The sequence below is a fragment of the Siphateles boraxobius genome, unplaced genomic scaffold (assembly GCF_051911475.1).
Source record: "Siphateles boraxobius isolate OS27281-9 unplaced genomic scaffold, OSU_SipBor_1 12, whole genome shotgun sequence".
NCBI lineage: Eukaryota > Metazoa > Chordata > Actinopteri > Cypriniformes > Leuciscidae > Siphateles > Siphateles boraxobius.
Window position 1 is genome coordinate 26,296,677 of NW_027508722.1, and position 15,931 is coordinate 26,312,607.

Genomic DNA, 15,931 nt, shown 5'->3' on the forward strand with positions numbered 1-15,931 from the left:
GAGGCTGCCTATTGGTTAATTTAGCCACTTCCCTTATGCTTACTCCCCACTGTGACCACGTTTAAAGGTCCCATATTGTCAAAACTGAAATTTCCTGGCTTTTTTCATGATAACAGAGGTCTAGGGGCTATGAAACTACCCTATAAGTTTCAAAATAGCCAATCCACAGACAAATGCACACAGCCTGCATAAAGTAGCTGTCCCTTTTCACAAGTATAAATGTGATGTCAGGACTACTCAGTCACCGCCTTCAGGCACAACCCCGAGCACTGCCCACCGTCAAGAAACTATATCATTGCACAGGCTTCCGAACTGCATTAATATAAGACAACAGTGGCTAATGTTTATTTATTCAGAAACGCCACACCAATCTGTTCCGCATATTTCACAAGTGACTGCTTCATCAATCAGGCACAGTTCAATGCCGGTTTTTCAAAGAAGCTACTCCTCAAAGATGCTGCAGTCCCTATTGTTCATAGTTCTACAAGTTTAACGTTACCTTGTGCGTCAATTGCAGCATATGTTCTCGTGTTCTGTGGGCATCTTTGCACATTTACCACAAGTACACCTTTTACAAAAAAAGTAACATTGTATTGTAACACGTCAACTTAACAGCCTACTGTATCAGTATGAAAGCAACATAGCTTACTGCATTCTGTGTCTGTCTGCTCTGCTAACGTTACATTATAAAACAGTTAAGTGCTATTAAGTGCTATAACTATTAACGTACATATTTTGGAGATTTAAATCAAATTTAACAAAAAAAGTTTGTTAAACCTCTATTGCATGATATATGAAATAATAGAGAAAAAAAATATTTCCACACATTTTATTACCAGTCATAGAGCACATTGAACAATTGAACACATAATTTACAAAAATTATAATAATAGGGGGTAGATCTAGGTACGTTACTTTGGCGCAACAACATGCAATAATGGGAATAAAAACAAAAAGTGCAGTCTATTTAATATATGTCTCTTTATTTCATAACAAAACACATTTTATGAAAGATCTTCAACATCAACTTCATTTAAAAAAAAACCCATTTGTGCTGAAAAAGTAATACAGTTAAATCCAGTACCATCTTAGTGGGGTTTGTTACCTAGAAGTAACAATGCGCAACAAAGGAGTATTATTTTAATGCATTCATTCTCATTGACGCCTGACTCATCTTTCTGCCATAGAATGTTGTTATGTTCATTGTCACTGAAAAAGATAATTACACAATTATTATATGTATCTGGAAATATTAGAGGCAGATTGAACATTTGGTGCACACACACACACGCACACACACATCTGAGCCTACAAAGCTACAAATTCTAGGCTATGCCTATGCATACTTATAGCTAAACTGTCATCATAAATATTGTTATTGTTATTGTTATTAAGAATTAAAAAAAAAAAAACAAGGCACATACTGACAAATACTTTAGTAAGTCTTGGTATCCTTCCATCTGTGTGAAAATGTTATATTGCTCATAATATTGTATTGCTAACTAGCATGAAAACAGGGAATTCTCATTCCACTGTTGCATATTGTTGCTTTGAGGCAACATAGCTATTTTACACATTTACAAAATAAATATTCAATGAAAACATAATCAACAGAGTGAAATTAAATCAGAACTTACCCAAAATTGTGAAAATATTTTTTATTTCATGGAAATCCTAAGGAAAATGTCACTTTTTCAAAGTTTTGTGGAGCTGAAAAAACATGGCTGCCGCATGTGAGTGCAGGTGAGGAAAAGACATTGAAAAGGGGGTTGGACAAGTCAATTGATCAAATATAAGCATTCTATTGGCTTTTCATACTTCCTACAGATTAAAATAAGCTTTTTTTTGGTGTATGATTTTGTAAGCCTGAGAATATGAGGGAAAATGGGTATGCAACACTATGCAATAGAGGGTTAACAGACAGTTTAAATTAGTGTTAACGTTAAATCTGCGTGCAGCATTGATGTTAATTATAATACTTTAACAATAACGCCGAAAGTAAGGAGGTGGTTGTTTGTCTCCTGTCGTCGCCGATTTGAGCCGGCTCGAACGTATAAGTCCGGATAACATTTTCCTCAGCAATGTCCATCATTACCATTTAGGTAAGAATTTAGGTAACCCATCAGCCGGAAACGGAAGCCTCCCTGGGGGCCGCCATTGTAGCAGACCATCACCTGCTGTTAACATTCCATTGACTCCTATTCATTTTGGCCTCACTTTGACAGCGAATAACTTTACATCTGAGGCGTCCAAAGACTGCATTTGTCCATTATTTATTTCTAAAGAAACACGACAATGTATAAAAGGCTCCATTGCTTTGTATCTTACGTTATGGCCCCGTAGAAGCCGTTTTTGTAAAAATAGGCCAATGATTGCGTCATAACCATACGACTCTCTGTCGCACAGTGGAGAAATTACCGTATAGACAGGAGGAGAAGCTCGCAGGCAATCTTTTACTGTCTATAAGGCAATCGGGGGGACATGGAGAAATAAAGTCAAGGGAGAAGCCCATAGATAGAGAGTCCATAAAAGCAACGGGACAAAATATTTCAACAATGTTTTTGAGGAATTGGAAATAATTCGGTATGTGGCACAGCTACTAGAAGATTTACAGCCGTCAGACAGGTTGCTCACGTCATATCTACATCATCAAGTTCATTTTGAGCCTGTGCAGTACGCTCAGCCATCAGGAAGTGAGTGCTTCTAATGGCCTGGCCGTGCGTCACTCAGAATACAAAAGGCCAATCAGAAGAGAGGCTCATGAATATTAATTTGAAAGGCCAAAATCGACTTGTACTTAGCAGAGCTCATGAGAAAAGAGCTGTAAAAATATATTGGGATGGTTTTTGGTACTTATACCGCAAATATATATTCTTAAGGACATCAAAACCTAAAATAAAACTTTCAAAAGGTGTACAATATGGGACAATTAAAGTTGTACAATTAAAGATCCCCTGTGATGAAAATTAAGATTTTGATGTTGTTTATTTGTCTATGTGGTGTTTTTAAATATGCTTTAAGACAAACCATGTGCAAATTCATAAGTCAAAACCAATGGTTTTAAACCATTGCTGAGTATTTTCTCCTTAAAACTGCAGTGAACCAAAAACGCGATTTCTACCTTGAAACCAATCATGTCAATGTGCGGCGGGCGTTAGTAGCCCATATGCTGCGAAGGGGAGTTTCAAGAGAAGCCTGTTATCCCGTTATATGTTTCTGTTGATATGAAAAATCGTGTAGCAGCAATATAGTGGGTGAAATATACGATGTATATTACAATTAGAGCTTGACATTAACTTTTTTGCTCACTAGCCAATGTGGCTAGTGGTTTTCCAAAGTTACTAGCCACACAGCATTTTTACTAGCCACATTTTTGTTGTTGTGAAATTACCTGATTAAAGTTGGCTATGGCGTGCTAAAATTTACTTGAACTAGATTTACAACCTTTTTAAATGTAAAACCACTGTAAACCCAAATCAAGACTACATAAGTGTATAACAATACAGGTCATTAACATTAGCTCTGCAAGGTTGTGTGTAAAGCTCCTTTTTTTAAATAAAATCATGTATTAAGATAAAAAAGTAGCTTCTTATTGCATAATAAAAGTGGTGCATGGATGTAGAAGATTAATAAAAAAAGATAAAATACTAAACTGAACAAAACTTTAGCATTAGAAACACTGTCTGTTTAAATATCAGAATCAGACTCAGAATTACTTTATTGAGCCCCGATGGGAAATTCTTTGTTACAAGTTGCAAGTTGGAAAGTAGGTCAGTCTTGAAACCTCACTAAATATGCATGCCATGGTTCGGACAATTGCTTTTATTTTCATTCAAATTTGAGGGGAACGTTCCTCTCATCATAAAAAACACATTTCAGTTTGTGTAATTTTTGTGCTCAGCCCCTAATAAGTACTGGTAAGGTTGACAAGAAATGGATAGATATATAGCCTACAATGTAAATGTAAACACTCCTTGTCATCAGCAACAGCAGTAAATAAGAGTAGAAAAAACATCTCTGCATTAGAAAATCAATGTAGAAAGAAGAACAAATTAAAAATACATTATTTGGTTGTGGCGAGCAGGACGAGGCCGAGAGAGTGAGGGAACAGTACGAGGCCGGTGGCGTGATTAATGATGAACGACACCTGCGCGTGCGCGACGCACCGGTCTCGTATCTCTCACGGAGGAGCGGAAGCATAAAAGGAGGAGCGACGACTGTGAAGAGAGAGAGGACAGGCCTGAATTTGATGTGATGTTTTGATTTATTGTGTGTGGCGGCAGTCGACCGTGAGGGACTGTCGTCTTTACTTTCTTTTTTGTATTTGTTTTATTTTGTCATTAAAATGTATTTAATTGTTCGCTGGTTCCCGCCTCCTTCTTCCCATAACATCTGAACTGCGTTACACTGGTGCCGAAACCCGGTGGGAAGAAGGAGATGCCTTTTGAAAAGACTACAATTTAACGTTACCCGCCACGAGCAAAATCCACCCGGGCGCTGATTACAATAACAGGTGGAGATTTTATCAACTTGAGCAAATAGAGCAGGCTCACATATTTGATGTCATCTATGATCAGTGTTGGGCAAGCTACTTAGAAAATGTAGTGAGCTAAGCTAGCAGTTACTCTACATTAAATGTAGCTTCACTACACTGAAGCTACCACCCTGGGAAATGTAGCAAGCTAAGCTACAGCAATATGGCAAAAGTAGTTTACTACATCTAAAGCTACTTTTTCAAATTTAATTTCTATATTGAACCAACTTAATTCCACGTCAGTGCTATCTCAGTGATCAATAAAAATGTCAATCAAACATATAGGCACGCATAATTTGTCAGTTCAATTGTTTATTCAACAACTGTTCCAAACCAATTTGGCCAAAAAACAACAACAACATAACTATATAAAACCATATAACTATATAAAACTGTAACAAAACCAGGTGTCAAGAGTGTGTGCATCTTTTTCCATTTCTCACGTGTCAGCCCAAGGATTGATACTGGTACGTGATGTCACACCATACGGAGCAGAAGGTGGTGGTAATGCACCAAAAAGCTGGTTTGTAGGGCCCTATGAAATCCGTTTTATTTTTTCCCACATTCCAAATTCAGTTTTATTTTGTTTTCATTTTTCTGGACTCCCATTTTAATGGTTAAATAACATTTTAGTAATCAAAAACGTGTAATTAATTCTGTGTACTGTCTGCACGCGCACAGAGCCATATAGAGTGATCTCTCTATATGGCTCTCCACACGCAGCAAGGTCTCTCGCTCACTTATACGTCTCTGCTGTGCACGCGCGCGGTTTGAAGCACATTATCTGTCTCGCATGCACGCTCGCTCTAGATAGACTACGGGATATTTTAACCAATTTGCAGTATAACTAGTCGATCACGAGTGGCTCAACAGGTAGATATATAGATAAACTCATCTTTCAGGCATTTGACCGACCGGTTTGACACTTCAGCGTGAGAAATCGGGGGTGTGGCGTGAGAATAGGGTCAATTGCGTGAGTCTCACTCTCAATGCGTGAGAGTTGGCAGCCCTGGGCTACAAGCAAGGGTGTGCATTTAAGCTTTTAAGGCATGCATTTTTTTTTCACAGGAAAAACGTTTAAGTATGTCATATTGGTGATCAAAGATGAGTTTTAAGGGATACAATTGTTGACTACGGGGACTTTAAAATACGTCAGTGCCATGTTTTGTTTCAAGATGCATACCAGTAATGTTTGTTTCTCCCTAAAGAACATTTATGAACACTGGCCTACTTAAATGTCCTAATTTAACTGTCTAAAACCTAATCCTGGCTTAATCTAAGGGATCTGTCTGTGAAACCAGGCCCATTATCTCTAAATTGTGACTTCATATCTTGAAATTGCTATGTGGTAATTACCTGCTGGCTGTTCATTTTCCTACTTATTACAATTACTTCAATACAGAAACCACCCCCGTTCCTAGATCAATGATAATAGTCTTCTGCAAATACAGGCAGCGATAATTTTCAATAATTAGGATATGGAAGTATCCGAGTGCTTTCACCACAAGGTGGCGTGAACAAGCCACTTTCACTTCAAGATAATTACTGTGACCTTTGAAAGTAAGATGAATGGTGTTAATAATGATATTGATGCACTACTTAAAATTTCTCTTGTTTTGTCTTGGTTTTTGTAGGTCGTTGTTTAGTATACATTTTTCAATTTGCATGAATTTTTATTAATTTTCATTTTTATTAATATATTAATAATATATTATTTGTTAAAAATAATTATATTTATCATTGAGTTATATTTTTAATTCATTTGTCTTAACGATTTCTTTTGAACACTCTATTAGCAGTTCCCCACCCTTTAACTTATAAGCCTATTTCCCCCCTGAGACAAAAACAAGTGAGCATCGCCACTTATGTTATAGTTAAAGTTATGTTAAGATGCTCTGAAGAATTTATATCTAGGTACAGTATAAGGATTCAAATAAATTTGGATAAGTGTTATTTTGTTAAAAATTTAAAATTATTTACACACAAAAAAAACTTAAAAACAGACAAATACATATAATCAACTAAACTACTAAAACTTTAACTAAAATTAAATTGAAAAATAAAAACTAATTTAAAAGATTAACAAAAACTGTTATAGCGCTCTACTATTACAGGTTTTGATAATCTTTTAAAATAGTTTTCAATTTAATTTTAAAGTTTTACTAGTTTGGTTGATTGTATGTAGTTTTAATGTGTATATATCAGAATCAGAATCAGAAAGAGCTTTATTGCCAAGTGTGCTTGCACACACAAGGAATTTTCCTTGGTACTGAGGCTTCCAGTGCACATATACAAATACAGATACAACAAGTAATAGTAATACAAATAGTAATACAAATTCTACAAATAAAATTATAAAAAAATATGAAAATACTATAAAAATATATTGTCACAGTTGGGTTTTGTCAGAATAAACATTTACAGATAATGAACATATTTACAGTATTTTGTATAGTATGAATAAATATAAGTATAAATATCACCTGAATTTTTAAGATATTGCACTAAACAGTGGGAGTATTGCACTTACAGGCATATGCCTTTGGAGATATGTTAACTGTTCAGAAGGATATATACGATATATATATATACGATATATATATATACGATATATATACGATATATATATATATACGATATATGTATATACGATATATATATATACAATATTGTGAAGTTAAACTACATGAAAATGAGAATATTTTTCCTGTTGTATTTTAGGCTAATTACCGTTTGTTTTATTTCAGGTGACAATTATAGGCCTATATATATATACCCCTTTGAATTATTGTTCTTTCCTGTACATGTGTGTATTAAGAAAGAACCTCCCTTTTGTTGAATTGTTGCGAGGTTTGTCGGCATTTTTTATGTTTCACTTAATTTACAGGATAGATACCTGCTTTTTTAACAGAAGTTGAGGTGGGGGAGGGACTTGAGAAACATGTGGGAGGTCTGCATGTTTTTTTCAAAGTTACGCATGAAGGAAGCTGTATGTGTATTATAAACAAAGATGTATGAGAGTACACCTGTCATTCGCTCGGCTGAACTCCTACAGCAGTGATGGCTCGTTTGGATTTGACGATCCTCTTACTCATGTTGTCTGTACAGTTGGAGGTCACAGACGCCTCTCTGACACAATTCCATGGGGCAATAGCCCCTGGAGACATCATCATTGGAGGTCTTTTCCCCATCCATGAGGCAGTGACAGCAGTGAAATTCACAAGCTCAAACAGCTTCACTTCTCCTCAGCGTCCCACCTGCACCGGGTGAGTGTTCATTCTGGAGAATCCATTTATGAATGTCAGAAAAAAGGGGACTGTTTTTTTCTCTGTTTGTTAAAAGGTATTTGTGGCCATCACAGTAAAAAATGTGTAGATGTAGAAAAAAATATGTATTTTTGAAAAACTTATGTCTTTTTCCACCAAGGCTTCATTTATTTGATCAAAATACGGTAATATTGTGAAATATTATTACAATTTAAATGATCTGTTTTCTATTTTTATATATTTTAAACTCTAATGTATTCCTGTGATAGCAAAGCTGAATTTTCAGCAACAATTACTTCAGTCTTCAGTGTCACATGATCCTTCAAAAACCAGTCTAATATGCTGATTTGGTGCTTTCCCCCTAAAATATATTGGATGATGCATAATCATCATGTACACACTAAAATCTTCTCTAGAGTATCTCATGCTTTAATGTGAAGAATCTTATCACAATCATCTCTACGTGGTTTTGTTTTCTCTCTAGATTCTATACAAAAGGTCTAAATCAGGCTCTAGCTATGATTCATGCTGTGGAAATGGCAAACAGATCCCCCATGTTGAGTAGTTTGAACATTACTCTTGGATACCGCATTTATGACACATGTTCTGATGTCACAACTTCACTTTGGGCCATCCATGATCTCACACGGCCTCTCTCAGACTGTGATTCACCAACAAACTCTTCTCAACCTGTCCGGCCTATAACGGCGTTAATTGGGACCACTTCTTCGGAGATCTCCATCGCAATTGCCAGAGAACTCAACCTTCTGCTGATTCCACAGGTAAGCTCTTGCACGTTCTCCACTCATAGAGCTCAAAATTAGGATGGGGTAATATATTGTTGTCTGTTTATCTGTTCTGCAGATTAGTTACGGATCTACAGCTACGATTCTAAGTGACAAAAGTCGTTTCCAAGCTTTCATGAGGACCGTCCCCACTGATAAGTACCAAACCCATGCCATGGTAAAACTTCTGAAGGACAATAAATGGACCTGGGTTGGTATTATCATTACAGATGGAGACTATGGGCGTTCTGCCATGGAAAGTTTTGTTTACCACACTGAAACCGAGGGAATTTGTGTGGCCTTTAAGGCGATCCTACCAGACTCCTTAGCAAACCAACAAAAATTAAACGCCTACATCAACAAGACCGTGGACATAATTGAAAAAAATACAAAGGTTAATGTGGTGGTCTCATTTGCTAAATCATCTCAAATGAAGTTGCTTTTTAAGGGTCTACGGAGCAAGAATGTTGCAAGTAATAAGGTATGGGTGGCCAGTGATAACTGGTCAACTGCTAAAGATATTCTGAAAGATGTAAAACTCTCAGATATAGGAACAGTACTGGGCTTCACCTTCAAGAGTGGAAATGTTACACACTTTCATCAGTACCTTAAGGATCTACAGTTTGAAAGTGAAGATGACATGAACAATTCATTCCTGAAGGAATGTTTAAAACAACCTCATATAGGAAATGCTACAAACGCAGTACAGGAACTGATCATGTATTCGGACTTGGTCTTCAACATTCAGATGGCAGTCAGTGCTATTGCTAATGCTGTGGCTGAGCTCTGCATGATAAGACAATGCAAAACCCCAACAGCTATCCAGCCCTGGGAGGTATTTTACCACACTAAAAACACTTGCTTTCAAATCAAAAGTGCTTTTTTTTTTAGCTTGTCACAATCAACATCCTAAAAAATCATTGCATGTTTGTGTTTCAGCTCCGTAGACAGTTGTTTAATGTCACTTTTGAGAAAGAAGGAGTAATGTACAATTTCAATGAGAACGGCGACATTAATTTGGGCTATGATGTCCTCCTATGGGATGAAAAGGAATCTGAAGGACATGCCAAAATAGCAGAATACAATCCATCCAACAGCAATTTCACTTCTACAACCAAGAATCTAAGTGATTTTAAGGTAATTTGTACTCTTTAATGACCATTTTTATAGAAACAGATTTTATACTAAAGGTAAGCTGTTCTGTTTTCTATACCAGCTAAAGTATCATGACGCGTAGTATCACAGTATTATTGGGAAGTGTTGTTGGGGAGGATTTTTGTATAATTCTTTACAGTTTACACAAATGTATTACTGTTATTATTAACTTTTTTATCTTTATTGACGTTAACGGACGTTTTTGGCAATTGTCACGTCTCAATTTTCCAGTGCCTCGCAGCATGTTTTTACATCAGTGTCTCTTGCATTAGGTGCATTCACGGTATGTCGTAATCACCTTAAATCTGAACTGGAACATGCTTGTTGAACTTGTAATTACAGTGTGTAAACTCGTAATTTCCTGAGAGCTACGACTTTCACCATGTGGCCGCTGTACCACCTGACCACTGCAGATTTAAGGTGTGTTCGACTTAAAGCGCCGCTGCGCAGACCGATCGGTGTATGACATCAAAGTACTGCGAGAAGGATTCAAAAGCATACAGAGCTTAATTATTTATATGACGTGCCGTGAATGCAGCAAGTGTCTTACCAGAGATGGGCTTATAATTGGGAGTTATGAGGGTCTGTGGCTCTACCATTGGAGAAAGTTTAATGGCAATATTGGATCATGTGCTTTATATCCTCACAATAGGTTTATAGTCTGTATTTAGTGGAGCGCCATGACAGGTATGAAAGCGAGGTTGTGAGGGATAGACTTAACGTGTTTTCATTGGCATCTGCTGTTAAACAAAAAAAAAAATCTTGATAAAGTTTCCTGATTCCTGCAGTTTTTCATCAGCAGAACATTCCAAAACACTCTAAATAACAGTATAACCCACTGAAGAGATGTCTATCCCTAACCGCCCTTATTACTGTTAAAAATCAAAGATGGCGCTGATTTGAATAAGGTTTATTCAGCGTAGTGAAGCCTCTCCTTCTTTTGACATACAATAAAAATATAAGGTTGCAGGCTTGCCTTCAAGTGGCTTTGGACTTACTACGCTGCATTACGATACGGTATGGAGACCCTAAAGAGACATGGTGATGGAAGAAAAATATGAAATTGGAAGAAAAAATTTATTTCGATGCTTGTGTGCTTTCTCGCAAATTATTTGCGTTTATGCAGGGAAACTTTGAGTTCGCTTGCAAAACTTTTGAGTAATTTGCGAGTGAGCGCAAAGTTTCTTGAGGAGTCCAAAAGTTTTGCAAGGACACGCAAAGATTCTTGGAAAATAACCAAAGTCTTTCAGGCGAATGCTGATTTTCCCAGGGGAACGTAAAACTATGAGAATGCAAAAGCATTGAAATATAGATTTTTTCATATCTAATTTTTCCCCCCATCACCATGCCCTATTTAGGGGGTCCGTAGTACCGGAATACTATGGAAGGACCTTAATACTATTAAGAACGTGTTCTGCTTTTTTTTTTTACTTTTCACACATTGTCCTCCAATGGAAAGTGATATCCCTGGAGACTTTTTAAACTGTTTTTTTTAAACCGGTTTTGTGTTAAATGGCCAGAACGGTATTTTCTAAAAAGCATTCTCTAAAGCAGTCTTTCACTTGTTTTTTCTCAGAACATGGTATCTAAGTGTTCAGAGAGCTGCCGGCCAGGGGAGTACAAAAAAACAGCAGAGGGTCAGCACACTTGCTGTTATGAGTGTCTCGCCTGCGCGGAAAACCAATATTCCAACCAAACAGGTAATATTCCTTGGTACCAAGTTTCTTACTCTAAAGGTTTCTTACTCCCGTTCACCTTTGCTGGGCGAAATTTCACTGGAAAATTCAGACATTACAATCAGAATGAATGTGAGGGCAAACAATTTCACCACACAGATTTCACTCATGTTCAAGTTGGTCATGCAAACTTGATTTGAAAATTACTTCTGTGTGAGCAATGCTTCACACATCTCTACGCATTTACAATGAACAATGGACCTTGTTTGCATGAAAAATGTAGCTAATTCGACAGCACCTTTAGGATGAAAATTTCTGATCTTTATTTTCAGTTTAATCTTGTCTTTCAGATGCAGATGCATGTTCCCAGTGTGACCCCAAGAGTATGTCAAACAATAATAGTTCACAATGTCATCTCAAGACTTATGAGTACTTAGAGTGGAATAGTGGGTTCGCTATCGTTCTGTTAACATTGGCTGCCTTCGGCGTCCTCCTCCTCTTCTTGATGTCTGCACTGTTTCTCTGGAAAAGGCACTCTCCGGTTGTAAAGGCTGCAGGCGGACCCCTTTGTCATCTGATCCTTTTTTCGCTGCTGGGAAGTTTTGTCAGTGTCATTTTCTTTGTGGGTGAACCGAGGAATGAGACGTGTAGGGTGAGGCAGGTCATCTTTGGTCTGAGCTTCACGCTGTGTGTCTCATGCATCCTGGTCAAGTCCTTGAAGATTCTTCTGGCATTCCAGATTAATCTAGAGGTGAAGGAGCTACTGGACAGACTTTATAAGCCGTATGTGATCATCTGCATCTGCATGGGGCTGCAGATCATCATTTGCGCTGTTTGGCTGACCTTGTACACGCCTTTTAAAGGCAACGTAGTCCAGCCCAAAGTCATTCTGCTGGAATGCCAAGAAGGTTCAAATGTGATGTTCGCGTTAATGCTGGGATACATAGCTTTATTGGCACTTATATGTTTCACGTTTGCTTTTAAAGGCAGAAAACTTCCGCAGAAGTATAATGAGGCCAAGTTCATCACATTCGGCATGCTCATCTACCTCATGGCCTGGGTCATCTTCATCCCTGTGTATGTCACCACCAAGGGCAAATATTTACCTGCTGTGGAGGTGGTTGTTATTCTTATTTCAAACTATGGAATCCTGAGCTGCCACTTTTTGCAGAAATGTTACATAATTATTTACAAAAAGGAGCACAATACCAAAGACGCATTCATGAAGAATGTATATGAATATGCTAGAAAGAGTTCTGAGAACATCAGGGGCTTGAGTGGAACTGAGCCACAGTGTAAAAGGGAGAATTCAGCCTACATCATACCCAATCTGTCACTTGTGCCTGAGGAAGAACAAGTTTCTGAACCAAAATTAGATACCACACCTTAATAGTATTAAGAATAATTGGATGCAAGAATTCAAGATCATGAGTCAAAGCAACCATTTTGATGACATGTTGTCTTCATTTAACTTAAATAGACTGATTTAAAAGAAAGACCTAACATTATGATGCTTAATCTGAATGAGGATTAATACTTAAATTGAATACTGGAAAACTAATAAGATGTATGTGTGTATTTGTAAAATATGTATTGTGTATAGGCTACTGTTTAAATTGTTGTTTAATTTTCAAAAATGTAACTAATAAATTAAACTTTCATTGCTCATGGTTAATGCTCATAATTGCTCATGTAAAATGTAACTATTGTAAAATGTCACCCGTTTAATTTTGTATGTCTGGAAAAAAAATGTATTTGTAAAATGTACATATATTTGTTAAATGTAGCTATATATTTATGTTTATATACTGGTAATTGTAGCAAAATTTTAAGTTCCATTTCTTAATATTAGTCAGTGCATGACAAACTATCAATAAATCGTCATTTTACAACATTAACTATACATTTAATTAATAAACTTAAATGAATAGTTTATTACTTTTACTACAACTTTATAAATGTAGTAAAGTTAAAATTTCTAATGAGTTTCATTACATTAAATAATGTAAGTTTATTTATACAAGGCTATTATAACAAATATTTACGGTATTAATGTCAAATGAATGCATTATAAAAATAAAAAAGGGAAAAACAGTTGAAAATTGTTTATTTATTCAAATTAATTTTCGGTAAGCTGACACTTTTCCTATATGTATTTACAGACAACATCATCCATATCCTTTTCAGAATGAAACTGTCTTTTCTGTTTGCTCTTCTTTACGTGTATTGCACGTGACAGAGTCCCTTGGCTAGAGTCAACACATCACTGATACTAAGAGAGAGATAGTGAGAGAGCCAGAGGCTTGATAACAGCCCCAATCTCGTCTCCCACCGGGAAATTGCTCGAGTTTCTTATGTCATGCTGAAGTGAAATTTTTTTCCTCTATCACCTATGCTTAGATGGCTTTTGTTTGAATTGCTCTAAGTCCAGCTCAGGCATTCAGTTACATAAGACAGCGGTTAAATGTGACAAAATGAGGAATCAATTCTTTATTGTTGCTTTACTGAAACGTCACCTGTACAATCGTAAGCTCAGACAGTGTAATTGTTGCCAGTGGCATGCAGTCTTCAGGTGTTGTTTTGCGGTATTCCCCTCTCTAAACAAGCATGTCCTGTTTTGTCACAACAGACATTTTTCCGCTTCTACACACAAACATTAATTCAGATTTCTAGATAACGTCAAACTGAAATTCATGCTAAAGATGCTATGACGAAGATAAAGCTGCGCCTATGTTAAATATTTGTCGAGATGATTATGATGATCTAAATACACAATCTTCAAGAATGACCCAGGTTTGTAGGCTACCTATGTAGACAAGTAAATGAAGTTGTAAAAAAGACAGTGGCAGTGCATAAAGTGAGCTTCTCAACACTCTCTTTAATATATAAAATATCCTTTTCATAAATTAGGGGTTTTCGGTGTCAGATTCAGTAAGGAGTAAATGTATTGTGCCCCTCTCTGATAATTGTAATAACAATAATAATAATTATCATTATTATAAATAGTATAATAAATAACAATACAGTTATACACTATTGCCACTTACAATAATAATACAAAAATATATTATATAATTTATTTCTTTTATTTGCGGAAGCATTTGGCGGAGATGAAGTGGTAGGCGGAGTTTCCTTTGCAGCGCTATGTGTTGCAGCAGTTCGCCGCGAGTCTTCAAACTACACGAGCAGCAGGTAAAGTTAAGCTAATATAGAAAAGTTACATTTATCCTATGCTACTGTAAAAGTTGCGGCAGCATGCGAGTTATGCTTAACTAAAATAAAAGTATAACTCGATTTCAGCCGCATTCTGAATCTGACAATGTCATTCGTTTTATCCAAGGCAAGTGTTATTAGCTTGGGGAAATACATTTAGTGAAATGAAATCTTAAGTCCATGTCCAACTCTAAATTGTAAGGAATGCATATCTTTGATTTCATAGTATCACTTTCCAATAAGGTTCATTTGTTTATTGAATGTATTAACTAACATGAACTAACCATGAGCAACACATTTGTTACTGTATTTGTTAATCTTAGTTAATAATAATACCTACACCTGTTAATTGTTTGTTCATGTTATGTCACAGTCAGTGCTTTAACTAATGTTAACCAGAGGTGGGCACAAATACATCAAAAACTATTTTGTTACAAAATACAAATACTGGCTCATAAAATGTAACAAAATAAAATACAAAATACTGATGTGAAAAATGTATTTAAATAAAATACAAGTAATTAGTATTTTGAAAATACAAAAATACTCCCACAATAATCTTAAGTCTTTTTTTTTATTACTGAAAGGTCAATAACACAAATAGTAGCAATAACACAAATATGAGACATGTGTAAATTAAAAATGGCGAAGAAGCAAAATTAAAAAGTATGGGCATTTCACTAAATCTCTACAGGGCCTGAAATAGCTCCCTCTGACGTAAATGGCATGTATAGCTAAGTTCACATCAATGGTTTGGTAGGCTGCCCTTAATAGCAAAACGTGTTTGATGTAGGCTACATAGCCATATTATCACCATTACTCTACTCGTGCCTTAAAGGACAAGTTCGGTATTTTACACTTAAAGCCCTGTTTTAAGATCGTTTCTGATGAAATAGAATGGTTAAGATTGAAATTTGGACAAATGCTGCTGTCCCGAGAATTATCGGTTTCTGTGTTAGCACCCCAACCCCTACCCCCCCCCCCCCCCCCCCCCCCCCCCCCCCCATCACCACCACAATGGTTTCATATGGGCACTGGAACAATCATTCATAAAAATGCATTAAACTTTAGTTTACAAAGACGTGAAACTCACTGAGTGGTCTGGGGTGTTCACTGATATGCTCTCACAAAGATCGCTGTGTGGTGACCCACAAATAAGAGACATTCACTAAGGAACTATACCTTTAAGGGAAGCTGAAGAGCAGTTCCGGTTAACGTGTTGTTGTTGTGTCGATCTCACTGCTGTACAGTTCTGATATATTCAAGTGGAGAGTAAAGCTGACTCGACGCATCTCCGTCTCT

At 36.5% G+C, this 15,931-nt stretch overlaps 1 protein-coding gene across 1 annotated transcript; it reads left to right on the top strand.

Moving 5' to 3' along the window:
- Nucleotides 1-7,536: 7,536 nt before the first annotated feature.
- On the top strand, nt 7,537-13,512 carry gprc6a (G protein-coupled receptor, class C, group 6, member A). Its single transcript, XM_077205155.1, has 6 exons — nt 7,537-7,800; nt 8,285-8,582; nt 8,665-9,420; nt 9,525-9,722; nt 11,317-11,440; nt 11,767-13,512. Exons 1-6 carry the CDS (start codon nt 7,595-7,597, stop codon nt 12,804-12,806), a joined length of 2,622 nt encoding a protein of 873 aa, XP_077061270.1. The 5' UTR covers nt 7,537-7,594; the 3' UTR covers nt 12,807-13,512.
- The last annotated feature ends 2,419 nt before the right edge of the window (nt 13,513-15,931 follow it).